At 38.0% G+C, this 17123-nt stretch overlaps 1 protein-coding gene across 9 annotated transcripts in view; it reads left to right on the top strand.

Annotated features, from left to right (window-relative positions):
- Positions 1 to 17123, top strand: part of kcnma1a (potassium large conductance calcium-activated channel, subfamily M, alpha member 1a) — a 141240-nt gene that overhangs the window by 91003 nt on the left and 33114 nt on the right. For 3 of the 9 annotated variants that reach the window (XM_042433077.1, XM_042433072.1, XM_042433070.1), the window contains exons 10-18: positions 2653 to 2763; positions 2900 to 3005; positions 3463 to 3545; positions 3647 to 3716; positions 4747 to 4902; positions 5413 to 5522; positions 5687 to 5755; positions 10916 to 11002; positions 11089 to 11165. In XM_042433077.1, coding sequence (XP_042289011.1) covers positions 2653 to 2763; positions 2900 to 3005; positions 3463 to 3545; positions 3647 to 3716; positions 4747 to 4902; positions 5413 to 5522; positions 5687 to 5755; positions 10916 to 11002; positions 11089 to 11165 — 869 coding nt within the window. Of the gene's footprint in view, positions 1 to 2652; positions 2764 to 2899; positions 3006 to 3462; positions 3546 to 3646; positions 3717 to 4746; positions 4903 to 5412; positions 5523 to 5686; positions 5756 to 7175; positions 7188 to 10915; positions 11003 to 11088; positions 11166 to 12536; positions 12546 to 16104; positions 16279 to 17123 lie in introns of all 9 variants that reach the window. The other 6 variants (XM_042433073.1, XM_042433075.1, XM_042433074.1 and 3 more) reach the window with 3 other exon arrangements.

Genomic DNA, 17123 nt, shown 5'->3' with positions numbered 1-17123 from the left:
GAGTTTTGAGTTATGTCTATAGTTTGAGCTGAACTGTATAATCAGGTTAACCAGAGGGGTTGTATTTTCTTCATGAGGCAATTATAAATGGTTGAATTATCTACAATATCCTGTCCCTATTTCCTATTTTACTAGCCAGTGATCTCAGTATTGAATTTAATGCCACTATTGGCACCCCAAGAGAGGAAAAATTTAGTAGAGGCAGGCCAACCTTAATGATGTCTATTAATTGAAGCATAATATCTCAACGGTAGATCCAACTCAAACACTGAAACTCAAGGGGCAGAAACATAGTTTGAGGAAGAAAGTTTTGCTTTGCATAAATCACCTATTCAGAGTGAAAGACTGTGCCTCATGTGTACCTGTGTGAGTGTATGTGTTTACCTGTGTACATGCATTTACACCTTCAGATTTGGGCTTTAGTGTGTGTGAGATTCTTAACCTACAGTTGAACCCACACAAACCAAACATTACAGCACATAAATCTGTATATTCCCTCTACCCTTGGATAAGGGCATCTGGATACTGGGAATAGGAAAACATGACTGATGTTTTTCAACTATTGAAATGAGAGACATCTTGTGCCAAATACCACTGGCTGCCCACAGACATCTCAGCTCATCAGCTTGTAAGACCACACGGCCCTTTGCTCAACTCTGGCCAACCATGCCATCACGGCTGCTGATTAGATTCCTTTAAAGGACAGAGGCGACATCTGTGAAGACCATTATGTCCTGCAACATCTAGGAACCACCATTCCCTCCATATGTCTGTCACATCAATTTGCCAAGTCCACTTCAGTTCAGCCCCACCCGGTCCATCTGGTTCAGGATAGCAGAACACTCAGTGATCTGGACTATGGCTCTCGTCTAACATCAATAAAGATTTCTATTTCCTTCATACCTGCCAAATCGAGTCAGATTTCAGTAATGTTATATACAATTTTAGATGTCGACTGTTAAAGGTTAATGTGTTAGCCAGAGCTTCCTTCTTGTGTATAAGAGCATGATAATGGATTGAAGGAAACCTGTCATAACAAATCTAGTGTGATGATAAGAACTTGAACAGTGAACAAATATGACCACAGTGTTATTTTTAATTTTAGGAAAGTGTAACCTTATACCCATAGTCTTAAGTACAAAGCTGTCCAGTACCCAGGCACTCAAAACTAAAGTGGTTCAATTGTCTCCTGGCACATCCTGCTAAGTAGTGGATAAGGCCATTGTCATTACACAGATTGCCTTACAGGTCTCCATAGGGTAATTAGGGTGTCTGCCGAGTGTCCACACTAATCCATGTCAATATAGAGCTGGATTCTATTGAGCATGTTTGGATTTCTCATTTAGGGGTTTGGCAGAAGGACTTGGTGACATTTACATTTAAGTACAGAAGGGTGGCTCAACTTACCACAGTGCAAATGAAGCATATAAAGTGTCTTAAATCCACTAGATTAGTTTGATGAAATAGCATATCATGGTTGAATACTGATACTTACAGTGTTATTAGTATTACTTTGCAAGTCTTTTTAACAACAGCAACGTCTACTACAACTTTTTTTATTAAAAGGACTCATAACAGTGCTACAATAACATTAAAGCAGTAAGATAACATAAAACATTAACATAAATTGTAAAGAAAATAAATTGAGCAAGAATAATATTTTCATTAACAATGTCAAGTGAAGTCAAGTAAATTTTTATGTGTATTTAGACCCTCGATTCGAATAAGGAAAAAACTCCCTTAAAAAACCCTTTAAACAATGCTTGTTTTTTTTTTCAACAATGAATGATACATGATGCAGGAATTGATGATGATGATTTCTCTCCGTTCTGGGACACTTACATTTGATATTTACAGAAGCGCCACATTTGTTGCAAGTCAAGACTTTAATAAGACTTAGATAGAGATCATCTAAACTGCCCAAAATTACTCTCACATCAGTTCATGCTGTGCAACTGGAACTGACCCTTGAACTTGATCATTCTAGCCTTACAGTGCAGTCAGAGTACAAACAGGGACACAACCTCAACTCAAAAATCATTCCAATCTAACCTCCCAATTCCTCACTGCTGTAATCAGCTCTGTGCACCGTCTGACAGATCCCTCTGCTGTAATGCACTACTGAATCTTGCCAGGGACCTGTCAAATACTCTGAGGTCCTGTTTAGAATTTGTGTCAACCCCAGTCCTCCAAATCACTTTGAAAGTTTTCAGTAATGTTCTGTATAAAAGCATGAGCATATTGATGTACATGTCTTTGTCAACATCCATTCAACTCACAAAAGGGTGGTTTGGCCGAAGGGACAGTTTTTATATTGAGAACGGATGACACTCCAACCACTGTGGGCTGTGTGATTATATCTTAGATTTTCTAAAGTGGTTCAGAGTTGAGTGTTTGATTGCACTTGTCGTGCAGAATTTAACCACTTTCATTACATGGGGGAAAATATTCACTTTTATGGCAAAAAAGATATAATTCAGTTATGTGTTTGCTTTGAAAAGACATTTCTTGACATGTATATAGATTTTTTTTCATTCTACATTTGAGTTAAATGTTGGTGTGCTTTGGTTTCACTGATTATCATTGGGAAACATGCCAGTGTCTGTAGTGATTTCTGTTGCCCACTCAAGATGATTTCTTCCCCCCTTCCAGGCATATTGTGGTCTGTGGTCATATTACCCTCGAAAGTGTCTCCAACTTCCTCAAAGACTTCCTACACAAGGACAGGGATGATGTCAATGTAGAAATTGTTTTTCTCCATAAGTAAGTTAACTTTTTCCTCCTCACCACGTGTAGGTTAGCACTGAACACAATGCTTGAAACAATGCACAGTCGTCCTGTATACACGAGGTATCTGTATATGTATTAACCCCTCTCCCCTTTTCTCTGTGTGTGCTAGTATTTCCCCTAATCTTGAGCTGGAAGCCTTGTTCAAACGGCATTTTACCCAAGTAGAGTTCTACCAGGGATCTGTTCTCAACCCTCACGATCTGGCCCGAGTGAAGGTACAGTCAGTGACAGGACTCTTGGAGAGATAAAATTATAGGCAACAGATGTTAAATTTAACTGTTGATTAAAATTGACAGATTAAGAGCAAAATTCCATTTAGTAAATCAGTCATTTTGAGGTTATACAGTTTATAGAATATAATAAAAAATGAAAAATAGAGGAAAACAGTGCAGGATGACAAAATATGAATATCCATTTCAGTTATTTTTTAAAATTCTTAAACAAAACAGACAGTCAGAAGAGAGAAAGTGAAAAATAATGATAAAATCTTTGCAGTTTGATCAGCAGTATAACAAATTGTATTGGCACTGGCCAGAATTAAACTGAACTGATTTGTCAAAAGATTTTATGAGAGAAAGACAGACATAATTTGTTTGAAGCACTCGGTGCTCATTAATAAATACTGACATGTACAATAATGTTAACATATTTGTTTCATTCCGTCACACATAGATCGAGTCAGCAGATGCCTGCTTAATCCTTGCCAATAAATACTGTCCAGATCCTGATGCTGAAGATGCCTCCAACATCATGAGGTACCATATCCTCTGGACTTTGAGATCAGTTGAAACTGACTAGATCAGCTGTTATCTTTTTGTTGTTCAATATGTCTGGTGCCTGTTTTTCCTTCTTCTAGGGTCATCTCAATCAAGAACTACCATCCCAAGATCAGAATAATCACACAGATGCTACAATACCACAATAAGGTGAGATGTTTTAGGTGGGACAAAGTTACAGTATATACTGAACAGTTTGGTGCTGTGTGATAGTAAAGATATGCTCATTTTACCTTGACTCTCCATCCTCCCTCACCAGATCGAAAGGTTATGACAAGGGTTAATCAGCAACCCTGTCTGTGTAAGAGCTATACATGTGCTACATGAATAGGTTTCATCATTTGGTAATTTGAAGTGTAAGAACGTCAAAACCCTGAAGTATGAAAAAAACCTCAATTCACAGTTTTATGCGGGGGTTATGTGTTGGGCAATGTCTTGGTTTTGAGCAGCTGCCAGGCAACAATCGGAGTCACTCATTCACTACTCCCTACATAATAAACACTAAATAGTTTACTCAATTGTGAACAGCAAATCCAGATTTCGGACACTCATTCATCATAATTTTGCATCATCACGATCAGCTATAGAGTTGCGCAATGGCGATTTTCGCATTGTGGGATTGTTAGCAGAAAGTTGTACATGTCATGGACACTATTTTATTTTTTTTGAGTTTTTGAGTGCACTATATAGTGGATACATTTACACACTCAGCACTTGGACACTCAAATAAAATGGCAAAGGATAAATGTAGTGCACTATATACTAAAGAGGGAGTGATTTGGGACACAGCCTAAGTTACTGGTCAAGTTCAACTTAGAGTTAGACCTACACATAAGCCACTGTAAATCAGTGAATTGTCATCTTTATGCTTCTGATTTTTGTATGTATTTAACAAATGAGATATAAAGTGTTAATTGGAGAGCTTTAAAGGTGCTGTTAATACAGAGCCAGGCTAGCTGTTTCCCTGTGTCTAGACTTTCTGCTAAGCTAAGCTAACTCTAGCTCCATATTTACCATACACACATGAGACCGGAATTAATCTTCTCATCTAACACCAATTCTCCGCCAGAAAGTGAATAATGTATTTCCTAAAATGTCTAACTATTTGTTTAAGAAATATAAATCTTTTGTGTAGTTTTCTGTGTCTTGTAACCTCGTCTCTCCGTGTCATGTGATGAAGGCACATCTGCTGAACATTCCGAGCTGGAACTGGAAGGAGGGTGACGATGCTATCTGCCTGGCAGAGTTGAAGGCAGGCTTCATTGCCCAGAGCTGTCTGGCCCAGGGCCTGTCAACCATGCTGGCCAACCTCTTCTCCATGAGGTCCTTCATTGAGGTAACGCAGAGGACAAGATTAATTTGCCTTGTCTCAGTCACTCATTTTGAACAGACAGTGCATTTTGGTAAATGAAATGATTTATCGTGAGATTGGAGGTGAGGTTACCATAAGTGGATACAGTAGGTTCTCTAGTGACAGATGGAGTAGATCTATCAAATGCAGTACATTTCCCAGGAAATCTTGACATCTTTGTCCAGAGAAGGACTTCCATTAGAGTGTTTTCAGACATCCTGGCACATCATATTTTACTGTGACATTTCATATGGAATCTGTTCAGTGTTTCTGTGGCTCAAAATTTAAGAGGTGCTTGCCTCTATCAAAGAACTGTTCTCATGTCATTAAGATGATGGATCAGCATATAATGACCAGGCTGATGTGCGGCGGAACATCTGCAGACCACATTGGGCCACTATTGGAGGGAAAACAGTGTTGCTTTTTTCTTCCTTTTTTTTTTTTTTTTTTTTTTTTTAATCGTCACGTGACATTTCTGTTCTTGTTTTTTGTCAGATTGAGGAGGACACATGGCAGAAGTATTACCTTGAAGGAGTGGCTAATGAGATGTACACAGAGTATTTGTCCAGTGCCTTTGTGGGCCTCTCCTTCCCCACTGTCTGTGAGTAAGTACCACTCTTTCCCCACTCAGCAAGCCCACTGTCAGTGGTAGGTAGCTAACAATTCTGACATAAAGGCGAAAAAAGGATGTGAATTTCAAAGGTGTTAGAAAACAACAGTCATCTGCTGTATATACTGCTCTCCTCTAATGAGTGCACATGTTTTACAGGCTGTGTTACGTGAAGCTGAAGCTGTTGCTTATTGCCATCGAATACAAGTCTGAGCAGAGAGAGAGCAGGTTTGTATATCGGATCTTTCCTCCAGTAACATCAGGTACAGCTTGGGTAACTACTATGTGACTTGCTTTAAGTCGATCTTCTAATAAGACATCTTATATTTTCTCCCAAATACTCTTTGCAGCTTTTTATCACAGTTGATATTACATCACATTTGATGATATAAAGTTGGTGGATGTTTTAATGACAACACAACAACATGAGTATATGCTTAAGTTCAATTTGTTTCTAAAATAATAGATACACAGTACCTTACGTGATGACAGTAAGCATCACTGCACACAATTGGAAAGCACTCACAGGGACCTCTGCCAAGGCTGTACAGTCATCTTGATTATTGTTTCAATAATGGAAAATGTTAAGAAATGTTTATTCTTGAAAAATGTATGGATCTGCACCATAAACTAATCACTCATTCCTTTTATTAAATTCTGTTAACAGCTTTTTTTGAGATATTCTCCTATCTGGTAAACAAATAAATGTGACTGAGAATACTGTATGTCCTTGGTGGAGTTAGCTACAATATACATAATCAAACTTTTCAGGTATACAGGAATAAATGTAAATAGTCTGGCTTTGATTTAAATTTGGTTTCAGACAGGTGACTGAACTGTAACAACATAACATTTACAGCCCTCTTCTATCTCATTTCAATTACAGTGTACTGTGGATTCAGAGATACTTTTACTTTACACATTTGAATTCCATGTCATGTGTAACTTGATTCTACTGTCTCCCTGTTCAGTCTGTATGATAACCACTAACTCTACATCAATGTCTTATCACCAATAACTACATAAAGTGCTATTTTTTCAGTAATCTCAATTGCCAAATCCCACCCACCCTTCCCCATTCACCTGTGTCAGATGTTTTTGTGTACTGACAAGTTTTCATGGTAAATGAAGTTTTCACAAATGGCCATTTTTGACATCACAAGCTGAACCTTAACTAAGTAATCATTTAGTTAAATATAAAGAAGTTTTGTTATCTTATACTAGGATTTATCTGAGTTCGCTTATCTTTGTTTTATGCCCTTCTTTCAAGGTAGTTTAGTTATAAATGAGACTTTTTTGAGGATAATTTTATAGTGATTTTTGATAACTATCTGGAAATGCTATACAATAATTTCCAGCATACTTCCACCTCTTCTAGAAAATATATAGCCACCATTTTTTGTGCCATTTACAGTATGCACTTGCCAAAGGATAACAACTGTTAATGAAACTTAAGATTTTTTTTTATTGTAGACACAGTACTTTTTAGACCTCAACATTGGACGAGAATGATTTAACCGATACTGCCATATATTGTGTTAACTCTTACATACAGGCTTACAAACATTGGCAACAGTTGGTGATATTCTCCTTTTCTTTTATGTTCATGATAACTGTTTGATTTGAGATTTTTTCTTGTTGTTTGCAGAAGCCGAAAGCGGTATGCCCTCTACCTTATCTTACTTCCAAAGTTCCACCCAATCTCCACCACTTTAAAGCTTCTGACTTTGGGAGTTTCCCCAAGGATATTTTTCCAAATACTATCTCACAGGCCTCTTTTTCTAACTCTTTTTTATGGTGTCCCTTGTGCTTAATGCACTAACTTCTTTGCAGGCAGAGAGAGAATAGATAAATTGGACATGTTTGTAGGAGTGCTGTTTCCTTGTCTTTGCTGTTGTCGGTGTACCAAGGCCAAACGCTCACCCTCTTCATATCTACCTCTTATTTGATCTTTTCAGTTTTGTCCTTTACCAGTCCTTTGCTTAGTTAATTTCTCTCACTTTCAGTTCCCTTTCAGTGTCGCTCAGTTGTTACCCAGCTGTATGTTAACTTTGTCAAGCTAATTATTTCACTCTTGATGTTTTTGAATCATTGCCAGAACAGTGCTTCATGGTTCTTTGATTCAGAATCAGTGAGGAGTTTGTATACACATATCTTAGACCTCAGATATGGTTATGATAACACTGATAATCTGTTGTTCTACAGTTTGGATTTAATCTTGAAATAAATTGACTGATTATCTGCCATTGCCGTAGGCAGTGGTTGATATAATAGCATGTCTTTTTCTTCATGGTTTTACTACACCAGCAGCACCTCATTGATTTTCTTTTTTTATTATTTCACACATTAGGAAAGGCATGGAATTGTTGAATTTGGATAGCATTAAGTTTATCCAGACTGAAATTTTAATAGCCAACAATGTTCACAAATGCCCCACATTTCACTTTTGCATTCCATCACCCTCTCATGTTTTCAATGCTAAATGTATATCCATCTGTGCATGTGTGTGTGTGTGTGTGTGTGTGTGTGTGTGTGTGCTTGTGTGTGGGATTACCTTGAGAGTTTGTGTGTGAATGTGTGTACGCGTGTGCATTTGTGTGTGTCTCAGCCACCATGTGCAGTCATGCTCGTGCGTCTCTCGAGTAGATGTTCTTAAGTGAGGTCACTTCCTGTCAGTTTGGTGTTTGAGAAACAATCCAACTGCACAGAAGTTACTGCAACCGTCTGCATCTACGTACCTGTCCCTATACCTGTACTGCAGTGGCTATGCCTTTCTGTTATTGTCTTCTTCATGCTGTTTGGTTACTGCATGCTATGACACTATCACATAAGGTGTTTGATGCTTGCCTTGTTGCTCACAATATGAGGTTTTGATGCTTTTTAAGCTTCTATTCACCAGTTTGCACCCAACTGAAGAAAAGTGTCTCGGATAGATACACCTGGAAAATCTCAGATTTGGGCAGCAATGTTTGTGGAACTGTCTTGATTTGAACTGTTTCTTTAATTTATTTTCACTAAACAGCATGCCAGGTGTAATGCCTGTTTTCTACTCTGGGGGCCATTCAATCTGAGTGAATGTTAGATGCTATTTTACTTCTTGCAGTGTGGAAAGAAAAATCTGATCTGCATGACTGATGCAATTTGATTGCAGTCCGATATGTAAATGGATTCAATTGCTCCCTTAATATTTTTGTTTATTTACTCCAGTGTGACCTTTTCCAGAGCCCAGAGGAAAGATGTACTATGATGTATGTTTTCTTAGATGTCCTACTTTCACTTCTGTCCTCAGCCTAAGAATAAAGAGAACATATAAGTCTCTCATGGTTAATTAAAAGATTTGAATTAAACCGGTAAGAAAGGCATTGCCCCAAGATGTTCTTGTGAGCCATATGATGAGTATTATTGTCAAATGAAAATTTATAAATGTGGATAGCAGAATCTAAAGTTCATCATCTTTCATCTGGGCTCAAATTTTATAGGAGTGTGACTTTTTAGAGGTTTGTGGATTCAGTGTTTTGATTTCTTAGTTCACACTCACATCATTGATGATTGTTGCCCACAGGTAACCATTAATGACCAGGGTGTGTGTGCGTGTGTGTGAGCATACAGTATGTGTGTGTAGTGTCTATTCTTTGTCTCAGTCTAATTAATGGGGAATGATACAGCCAGTTGCTTTAAGTGCTTAGGGTATTAAATTATATGAGTCCCACTCATAAGACAAAGGGTATGAGAAGTATATCTAGTTACATTAAGTGCAGCTGTTATCCAGCATGCCTTTTATATTTTAATTAGTATATTTTGATAACAGTTGAGTCTTTAAATGCGGTATGTAAAAATTTAAGTCAATACTGATCCTGCTGGACATGTATTCTAATTATTTCCCCATTATAATCCAATGGGGAAGTGTGTCTACTGACTTTTTAGCGGACTTAATCCACCTCTAGTCTTTATTCTACCAATGTTAGTTTCCGAGGCAAGGCAAGGCGAGTTTATTTGTATAACACATTTCATCAACAAGGCAATGAAAAGTGCTTTACATAAAACATAAAAGGCCTCAAGACAGAATGTAAAAGCAACACAAAGCAATATAAAAAGACATTTAAATACAATTAAAAAGTGTTAAATTGGAAATAAAAGTAAGCTAAAATAGAATAAGACAGATAAAAAAGAAGAATAAAAGTTACAGTGCAATATAAGATATTAATCAAAAGCCTCAGATTTGATTTAATAAAAGGCAGTGGCAAACAGAAGTCTTCAGCCTTGATTTGAAAGAACAAAGAGTTGCAGCAGACCTGCAGTTTTCTGGCAGTTTGTTCCAGATATGTGGAGTATAAAAACTGAATGCTGCCTCTCCATGTTTGGTTTTGACTCTGGGAACAGAAAGCAGACCAGTCCCAGATGACCGTAGAGGTCTGGATGGTTCATAACATAGCAGCAGATCAGAAATGTATTTTGGCCCGAAACCATTCAGTGCTTCATAAATCAACAGTAGTATTTTAAAATCAATTTGTTAACAGACAGAAGGCCAGTGTAAAGATCTGAGAACTGGAGTGATATGATACACTTTCTTAGTTATAGTGAGGACTCAAGCAGCAGCGTTCTGAATCAGCTGCAGTTGTCTGATCAACGTTTTACAGAGACCTGTTAAAACACCATTACAGTAGTCGCGTCTACTAAAGATAAACGCATGGACAAGTTTTTCCAAATCCTGCTGAGACATAAGTCCTTTAATCCTTGATATAGTCTTCAGGTGATAGCAGGCTGACTTTGTAATGTCTTAATGTGGCTGTTGAATAATAGAGTCACTAACTAGAATCACCCTTGTATCCACACAAAAAAAGAGCTGTTCATTCCCTTGCATCCCACTGTCAAATACTAACCCAGGTAGCAACACTTACTGTACATTCTCTGTACTACAGCCATCATAACATTTGTTTTGACTAGATGACTGTATCTGAGTGCTGAGACTAAAACCACTCCATGGCCATAATTTTAATTCTTTCTGCCCTTGTCCCTTCTCTCTGTCCAGCTTCTCACCCTGGGGCAATCCAATACCATTCTGTAAAGAAAAGAATTAAAATTCAATGTGCGATCATATTGTTGTACATTCTGTCCATCCGTGTGAGTAACATACTGACTACTGTTTATGATAACATACAAAAAGTCTAACACAGGAAAACAAACCAAACTCTCAAACCTTGAGCGGGGATGATGTGTTGAGATTGAGAATGATGCAAAAACCCATTCCAGATAAGCACAGTCCAGGTCCGATTAAAGCTTTCTTCAAGTGTGTGTGTACCATTCCTCTTGATTAGCATGTTGTGTGCATGAGTTGAGTGTTGTCCAGAAGTTAATGAGCGTGATGTGTCTATTTCTCTGATTACCCAGCATCCTCATCAACCCGGGCAACCATGTCAAGATGCAGGAGGGAACACTGGGATTCTTTATCGCCAGTGATGCCAAAGAAGTAAAGAGGTAATCATAAAAAAAATACCTAATTCTCTAATGTGGGCTTGTTAAATTACTTTAAGTGATAAATATTTATGCTGCATCTCTTTTAGAGCTTTTTTCTACTGCAAAGCTTGTCATGATGACATCACAGACCCCAAACGGATCAAGAAGTGCGGATGCAAACGACGTGAGTAGCTGTACCTTGTCTCTCCACACCCCTCCTTCCCTTCCTTCCACTCCTAAACCTACCTGTGGGTCTGTCTGTCTGTTTGTCTCATGATACTTAAAGTTTTACTCTTAGTTTGTACACTAATATTATACCTCTCATTGTGTCATTGTCCCTCTGTACTGTGGCACTTTTTAAAGGTAATATATGTTGTCACACCATTATACTGTAGAAAAGTGTTTAATATGGGTCCCATTTGAACTTCCATAACATCCAGTATGGTATGATCATCAGTCAATATCTGATTTTGTTTTTTTCCCTAGTATAATTTTAGGTGTTGTCATCTTTGATTGTGTTTTTATTTTTGGTTTAACCATTGCATCACTCCTTTATGTATCCAAACTGAGAATGAATGAATTATATAGGAGTAGAAATGAGTGAGAGAGGTAGTAGATAGAATTGAAATTGTATTAAGCAGTACAGGCAGAAAATTAACATACTATAAATCCTAATATCCTAATATGTTCTGGACGTTTGAAGACATTATTTACAAAAATGCACACAGAGTACTGTTTGCATTTTTGGTATTTTGTTCTTTTTATATGAAAATGATGAGAGTATTGAGCTCAGTCACTTTAAGATCACATGAATACACACACACACACACACACACACACACATACACACACATCATGAATAGTCACAAGTCCAGCACCTAGATATGATGTGCTGTTGATTGTTAAACTTTTCACAATAGACCAGTAAGATTTCCCTGTCAAATAGATATATTTTTCCTTTTTGTATGCAGACATAACATTACCATTAAGACAGGAACAGCACATGCATATTATCTGACCTATGTACAGTAGTCACTTGTCAGGACATGTTAGCCAGTGGGTAAATAATTCAGGTGAATACCCCGTATTTCCACTAAAGGTCAGACACAATTATAGTAAGCAGCTTGTTACAGACAAAGCTGGGTTTTAAAATAGATACCCACCATTTCCTTCTTTTGTCTGTGTCATCTCAATTATTCTGACAATTTTTCGGCTCTGTCAGCTCAATAGAATCAACAAGCCTTTCACACTCTAGTTTCATTTTGTTTACTTATGTTTGCTTTCTTAATATCTTTATGTCTCAAACCTCAGTGATGAACATGGCGTAATGTTTTATCATATTACAGTCATTGTCAACAAGAGAGTTGCCTTTAGAAAGATGACAGTTCCATTACTGCAATGGAAGTCTGTCCGACAGTATGTTCTGTTCTATCATGTTTTGTTCTCTTCTGTTGTTTTTCCCATGTTTCTTTATGACCAGTGACACACTTTTTGATGTATTTCCTTCCCTGCTGCCATTGGAAAACACCACTTTATTTTAACTACTCACTGGTAGTGATTTATTGTGAGTAAAAGAAAATGGGTGTCCTATTACCCAGAGTGCAGTGCAAGTGTTTTTTTTTTTCCTCTTCAGCAAATAGTATACTGTATCTATGTTGCATGTACCAGTGTAGCTTTTGCATCCCTCTCCTCGCCTCTCATTTCTACACTGTGCTCAGACCAGACCAAAACCAAAACAGCAGAAATCTAACTCACACCAGCATCAGGGCTTCTCATCCCTTGGCCCAGTCAGCTGATGCTTGGACAAGTTGGAAATGACAATTAAAATAAAGTGTGACTTAATCGGATGTGGCCGATGAGCTCTACAGTTTTTCCTCACTATTTGATCATCATACCAACTCATATTTGGCTTTTGGAAGCCGTTCTGCTGCAAGTCTTATGTCATTACCCATGATTAACCCCCTTATAGTGTCATGCTCCAAGAAAGTTCAGAAGAAATGCAATGAAAATCTGAGTTGTCATACAGTAATCATAGATTTAGAAGAGCTAACACAAGGGGAAGAAAATTAACAAGAACCACTGAGGTTTAAATCTGCTTTCTGTCAAAGGAAGTTTTGTGTGTGACTGGGCTTTCAGAGAGCAGAAAATGTCCTTGTGGGAAGTTCTTCAAATCCTAGCGAGCTAGGTTGCCAAAACACAATCAAAACAATCTGGTCTCCCCCTTTGCCCCACTTCCCCTGTGATCTCAGCCCCTCTCTAAACTCTGGGTCTTCGTCCAGCTCGGGCTGAGGTTTCAGAGATCATCAGTTCCTTTCAGAATTGAAATGTCACTGCACCAGTATTGTGCATTTCAGATCTGGACAGTAGTTGGGCCCTTTTGTTTACTCACTGCACTGGGTGAAAAGTCCAATAGCAATACAGAGTATTAATTGTCATTGCATTATTTTGCCACTAGATGGTGGTGCCATGCCAGAGTCATGTCCAATAAACCGATATTTAAATTGTGATGTCTGTAGAGGAAACTCAACTCCCCTGAAACCTGTTCAGCAAAAATGCAAGGACCAAATGTGTGTGTTTCTGTGTAGTGGGATAATAAATCTAATCAAAAAAATGACTATACGATTTGACAAATTTATCATCCTGAGTTAGTTTCATAATTTTGCATTCCTTAATGGGCGTGTGTTTGTGCACAGTCTGCCTTTCCAAGAAAAATTGCATTTGTCTTTGCACGCCTCTGTTCCTCCACTGTGAAAGGCTACTGCACAGTGTTTGTTATTGCTCAAAAGTTGACTCTTGAGCCAACACTATAATTTTTCCTTGCACTCTTGCTGAAGAAGGACGCTTTAGGGGGGATATATGAGAATGGTGCTTTCTTTGGGACATCCTTATTCAACATAGCGCCCTGATAGCTTCTGTTTGAATATGTTGTGCCATGGTGGAGTACAGGAGATGATTATCAGGGCAGCCATCATGTTGAATCTACAAATAGGAATGCCCTGAAATGGACACCTTCAATCCTAGGCCAGAATCTGGGTATTTGTGAAGTCAGAAGTCAAAAACATTGTCAATGTGTGTGCGTCTTGTGTTCTCCATTGCTCCCCCTCCCATGTGTCAATAATCCACATTGTAACATACATATACTGTGGTCCGAATGCCCAAGCAAGAACTCTGAAGTCAAGAAATTCCAGCATGACCCGATAGCCTTGCTTCTCTTGTCTGCCATGCCCCCAGAACTGTTTCATTACTGTGAACAGTTATCTCTGTACGTCCCCTTGTTGCTGAGAACAAAAATACATCTTCTGCATGCTTATTAAATGCTCATAAAGCATATGTGCATGCCACAGGATACAACAGTCCCTGATGCCTTCATCCCACAGGTTATGATCTGCGTTTCCCATTCTTTCCTTAGCCAGAAGCTGAAACATATTACTTCATCCAGGATCTTATTTTCCGATGTGACTCAGAGTCAAAGATGCTGAAAGTGTCTCTGTAAAGGTGCCAGACAGTATTAGTCTGCTGTCTGTTTGCACCTCGGCAATGAGAGAATGGGGACCAGGGACTGTTTCTGCCCAGAGTCACAGCAATCTAGAGATGCTACTCTGGGGACTTTCACTCCCACTTCCCTTGGGGTTCAGGGCTTCACACACACACACACACAAACCCACACTCACATAAAGATAGAAGGGATGCTTAACAGTATTTTGGCTGCAGGCTTAGTAGTAGTTAAGGAGCTCCATGTTGTGTAATATTACTTTTACTTTCAGTCTCATATGAGCAAGGGTATATAGTCTCCAAATTGCCAATTTTCGACAAGGACGATTACTGAACAGAAACATCAATGAAATTCTTTGATATAACAGACTTTATGGCATTTGTGTTGAATTGATTCTTGTAAAAAAAAAACAGCAACAGTGATGATGTAGCCTCATTTATGTTTTGTTTATGTTTTGTTAAATTGTTAACAAAGGTCCCCTGCAAACCCTGAGCTCCTAGTGTTTGAGATCCTACAGTGCATGAGAGATTTGGCATCCAAACAAACAATGTAGCTCTCTTAGTCTTAATCAAATGCTGAAATGCATTTCCCTTTTATTCTGATCAATCTGATTCAATTTGTTAAATTTTATCATCTGATTTTATTGTATGGGGACAATAAGACAATAAGAAAAGATGTTAGTATATGTAATGGTCCAGCCAGTAATTTTTACTAGAATATGAGTTAAAGATGAAAATCAGCAAATCATAATAAAACTTTTCCTGATACAAACAAGCATAAATACATTAGATAAACTTTTGTAAGAGGTAGAATGCCTTCTTTCAAAAGTTAGTAAAAGTACAAATACAAATAGTTTTGCATGCATTATGGATATACAGTAGAATACACAGTATGTATCCTTTACCTGGTCACACCATTTCTGCACACATGCACATTAGAATGAAGCGTCCCTTGGGGAGCGGAGCAGTGAAAGTTTAAGTTTGAATATAGCATGAATTGGCCAGTCTAGCCACTAGAATAGTGTGATGCCTTGGACAGAGCCGCTACAGCTGCATGATGGGATACAGGTACGTGATCCACTCCTTTAGCCAAATGGATAGAGGATGTACAAATGTATGAAACATTGTATGAGGTTTGCTGCTGAAGACATTGCTCATGCCTCTCTTCCCTGAATGCCTCCCTCCCCTCTCCCCTTCCTCCTCACCCCTCTTTCCCACTGTTATAGTTTTGCCTTTTGACCTGTTGACAGCCTTAGCACACAGCTTGACCTCTCGAGACTGATGTCAATATGAATGAGAAATAATGCGCTGACATAGGATTATTATATTAAGTATTATTATTGATATTGTAATGATAATGTGTCAAAATTTTAGTAACACTTTCACAGACAAAGAAATTTAAAAAAAAGAAATTAATTGGACGACTTGTTGAGGTAAAAGTCATTTTCTTAAATAAGTCTCGGTGCTCTGAGTCTATTTATTGAAATTGGGGCTCAAGTCTGTGGGAGCAGGTGGCTAAGGCTTTGCACAATCTTATGAAGTTACCTTCCGACTTCCCCTGGATGAATATTTCTCCTCTTGCCATTAACCTGCTGCTTTTCCTCTCCTTTCATCCCAAAACATGACTGTAGCCAAGATGTCCGTCTACAAACGAATGAAACTGGCATGTTGTTTTGATTGCGGCCATTCAGAGCAAGACTGCTCTTGCATGTCAGGCAGTGTACATAGTAACATGGACACCCTTCAGAGGGCCTACCCACTTTCCTCTGTCTCTGTTCATGATTGCGCAACCACTTTACGTGCCTGTAAGTTACACCGCCCAACACATGCTGTTACATGTCTGTGGTGTGTGCTCTGTGTATTGTACCATGCAGAGGTACCGTACGTGTATATGTGTATCTGTAGTGTTGTCTATGTGTTGTGATCTGTTTACCGTGACTCCATGTTTCATGAATTTATTTAATCAAATTTTTGGTTATGAACATTTTATTATTGTTTAATTAATAATTTATTGTTTTTGTTTCTTTAATTTTCTATCTATCTATCTATCTATCTATCTATCTATCTATCTATCTATCTATCTATCTATCTATCTATCTATCTATCTATAAAAATAACTTTTATTTGTAGCAGGACTTTCTTCTGTATTTTTTGTTATTAATCATTACTATTTTTTTTACTTCATGAGTGTAATATATGTGGTGGGTTAGTGGTGGTGTGGCTCTGTGGTGCTGCTGTACTGTACAGTACTGTAGGTGTTGGCTACCGCATGCTGCATCAGTCATGCAGTTGTGTGATAATATCACTGGAGGGTTGGTGTTTGATGTGGTTTTAACTGTTTAAGGTAAGATGTCTGTATATCCAAAGATGGAATATGTTATTTTATTCCACAGGTTTTATACTGCAATTTAATGATGTTGTTTGTTCAAGTATGTCTGTTTACTTTCATGGCCCCGTACATTTTTTGGGGAATCTCTGAGTTAACACTGTTTTCAGTTTGTACGTTTCTCAGTTTAAGCAGCTTTGTCTTTGTTTCACATTTTCTTTTACTTTTGGCGTAACTACTTAACCTTACTGAGTGTCCGTGGGGAAAAATAGCACTAAAGTTTATTTATGTTGCAATTATCAAAGCCAGAAATTACAAAGTGAT

This window comes from Thunnus maccoyii, chromosome 14 (genome assembly GCF_910596095.1).
Source record: "Thunnus maccoyii chromosome 14, fThuMac1.1, whole genome shotgun sequence".
In the NCBI taxonomy this organism is placed as follows: Eukaryota; Metazoa; Chordata; class Actinopteri; order Scombriformes; family Scombridae; genus Thunnus; species Thunnus maccoyii.
The sequence above is the reverse complement of the archived record's forward strand: the minus strand, read 5'-3'. Positions and strand labels throughout refer to the sequence as shown.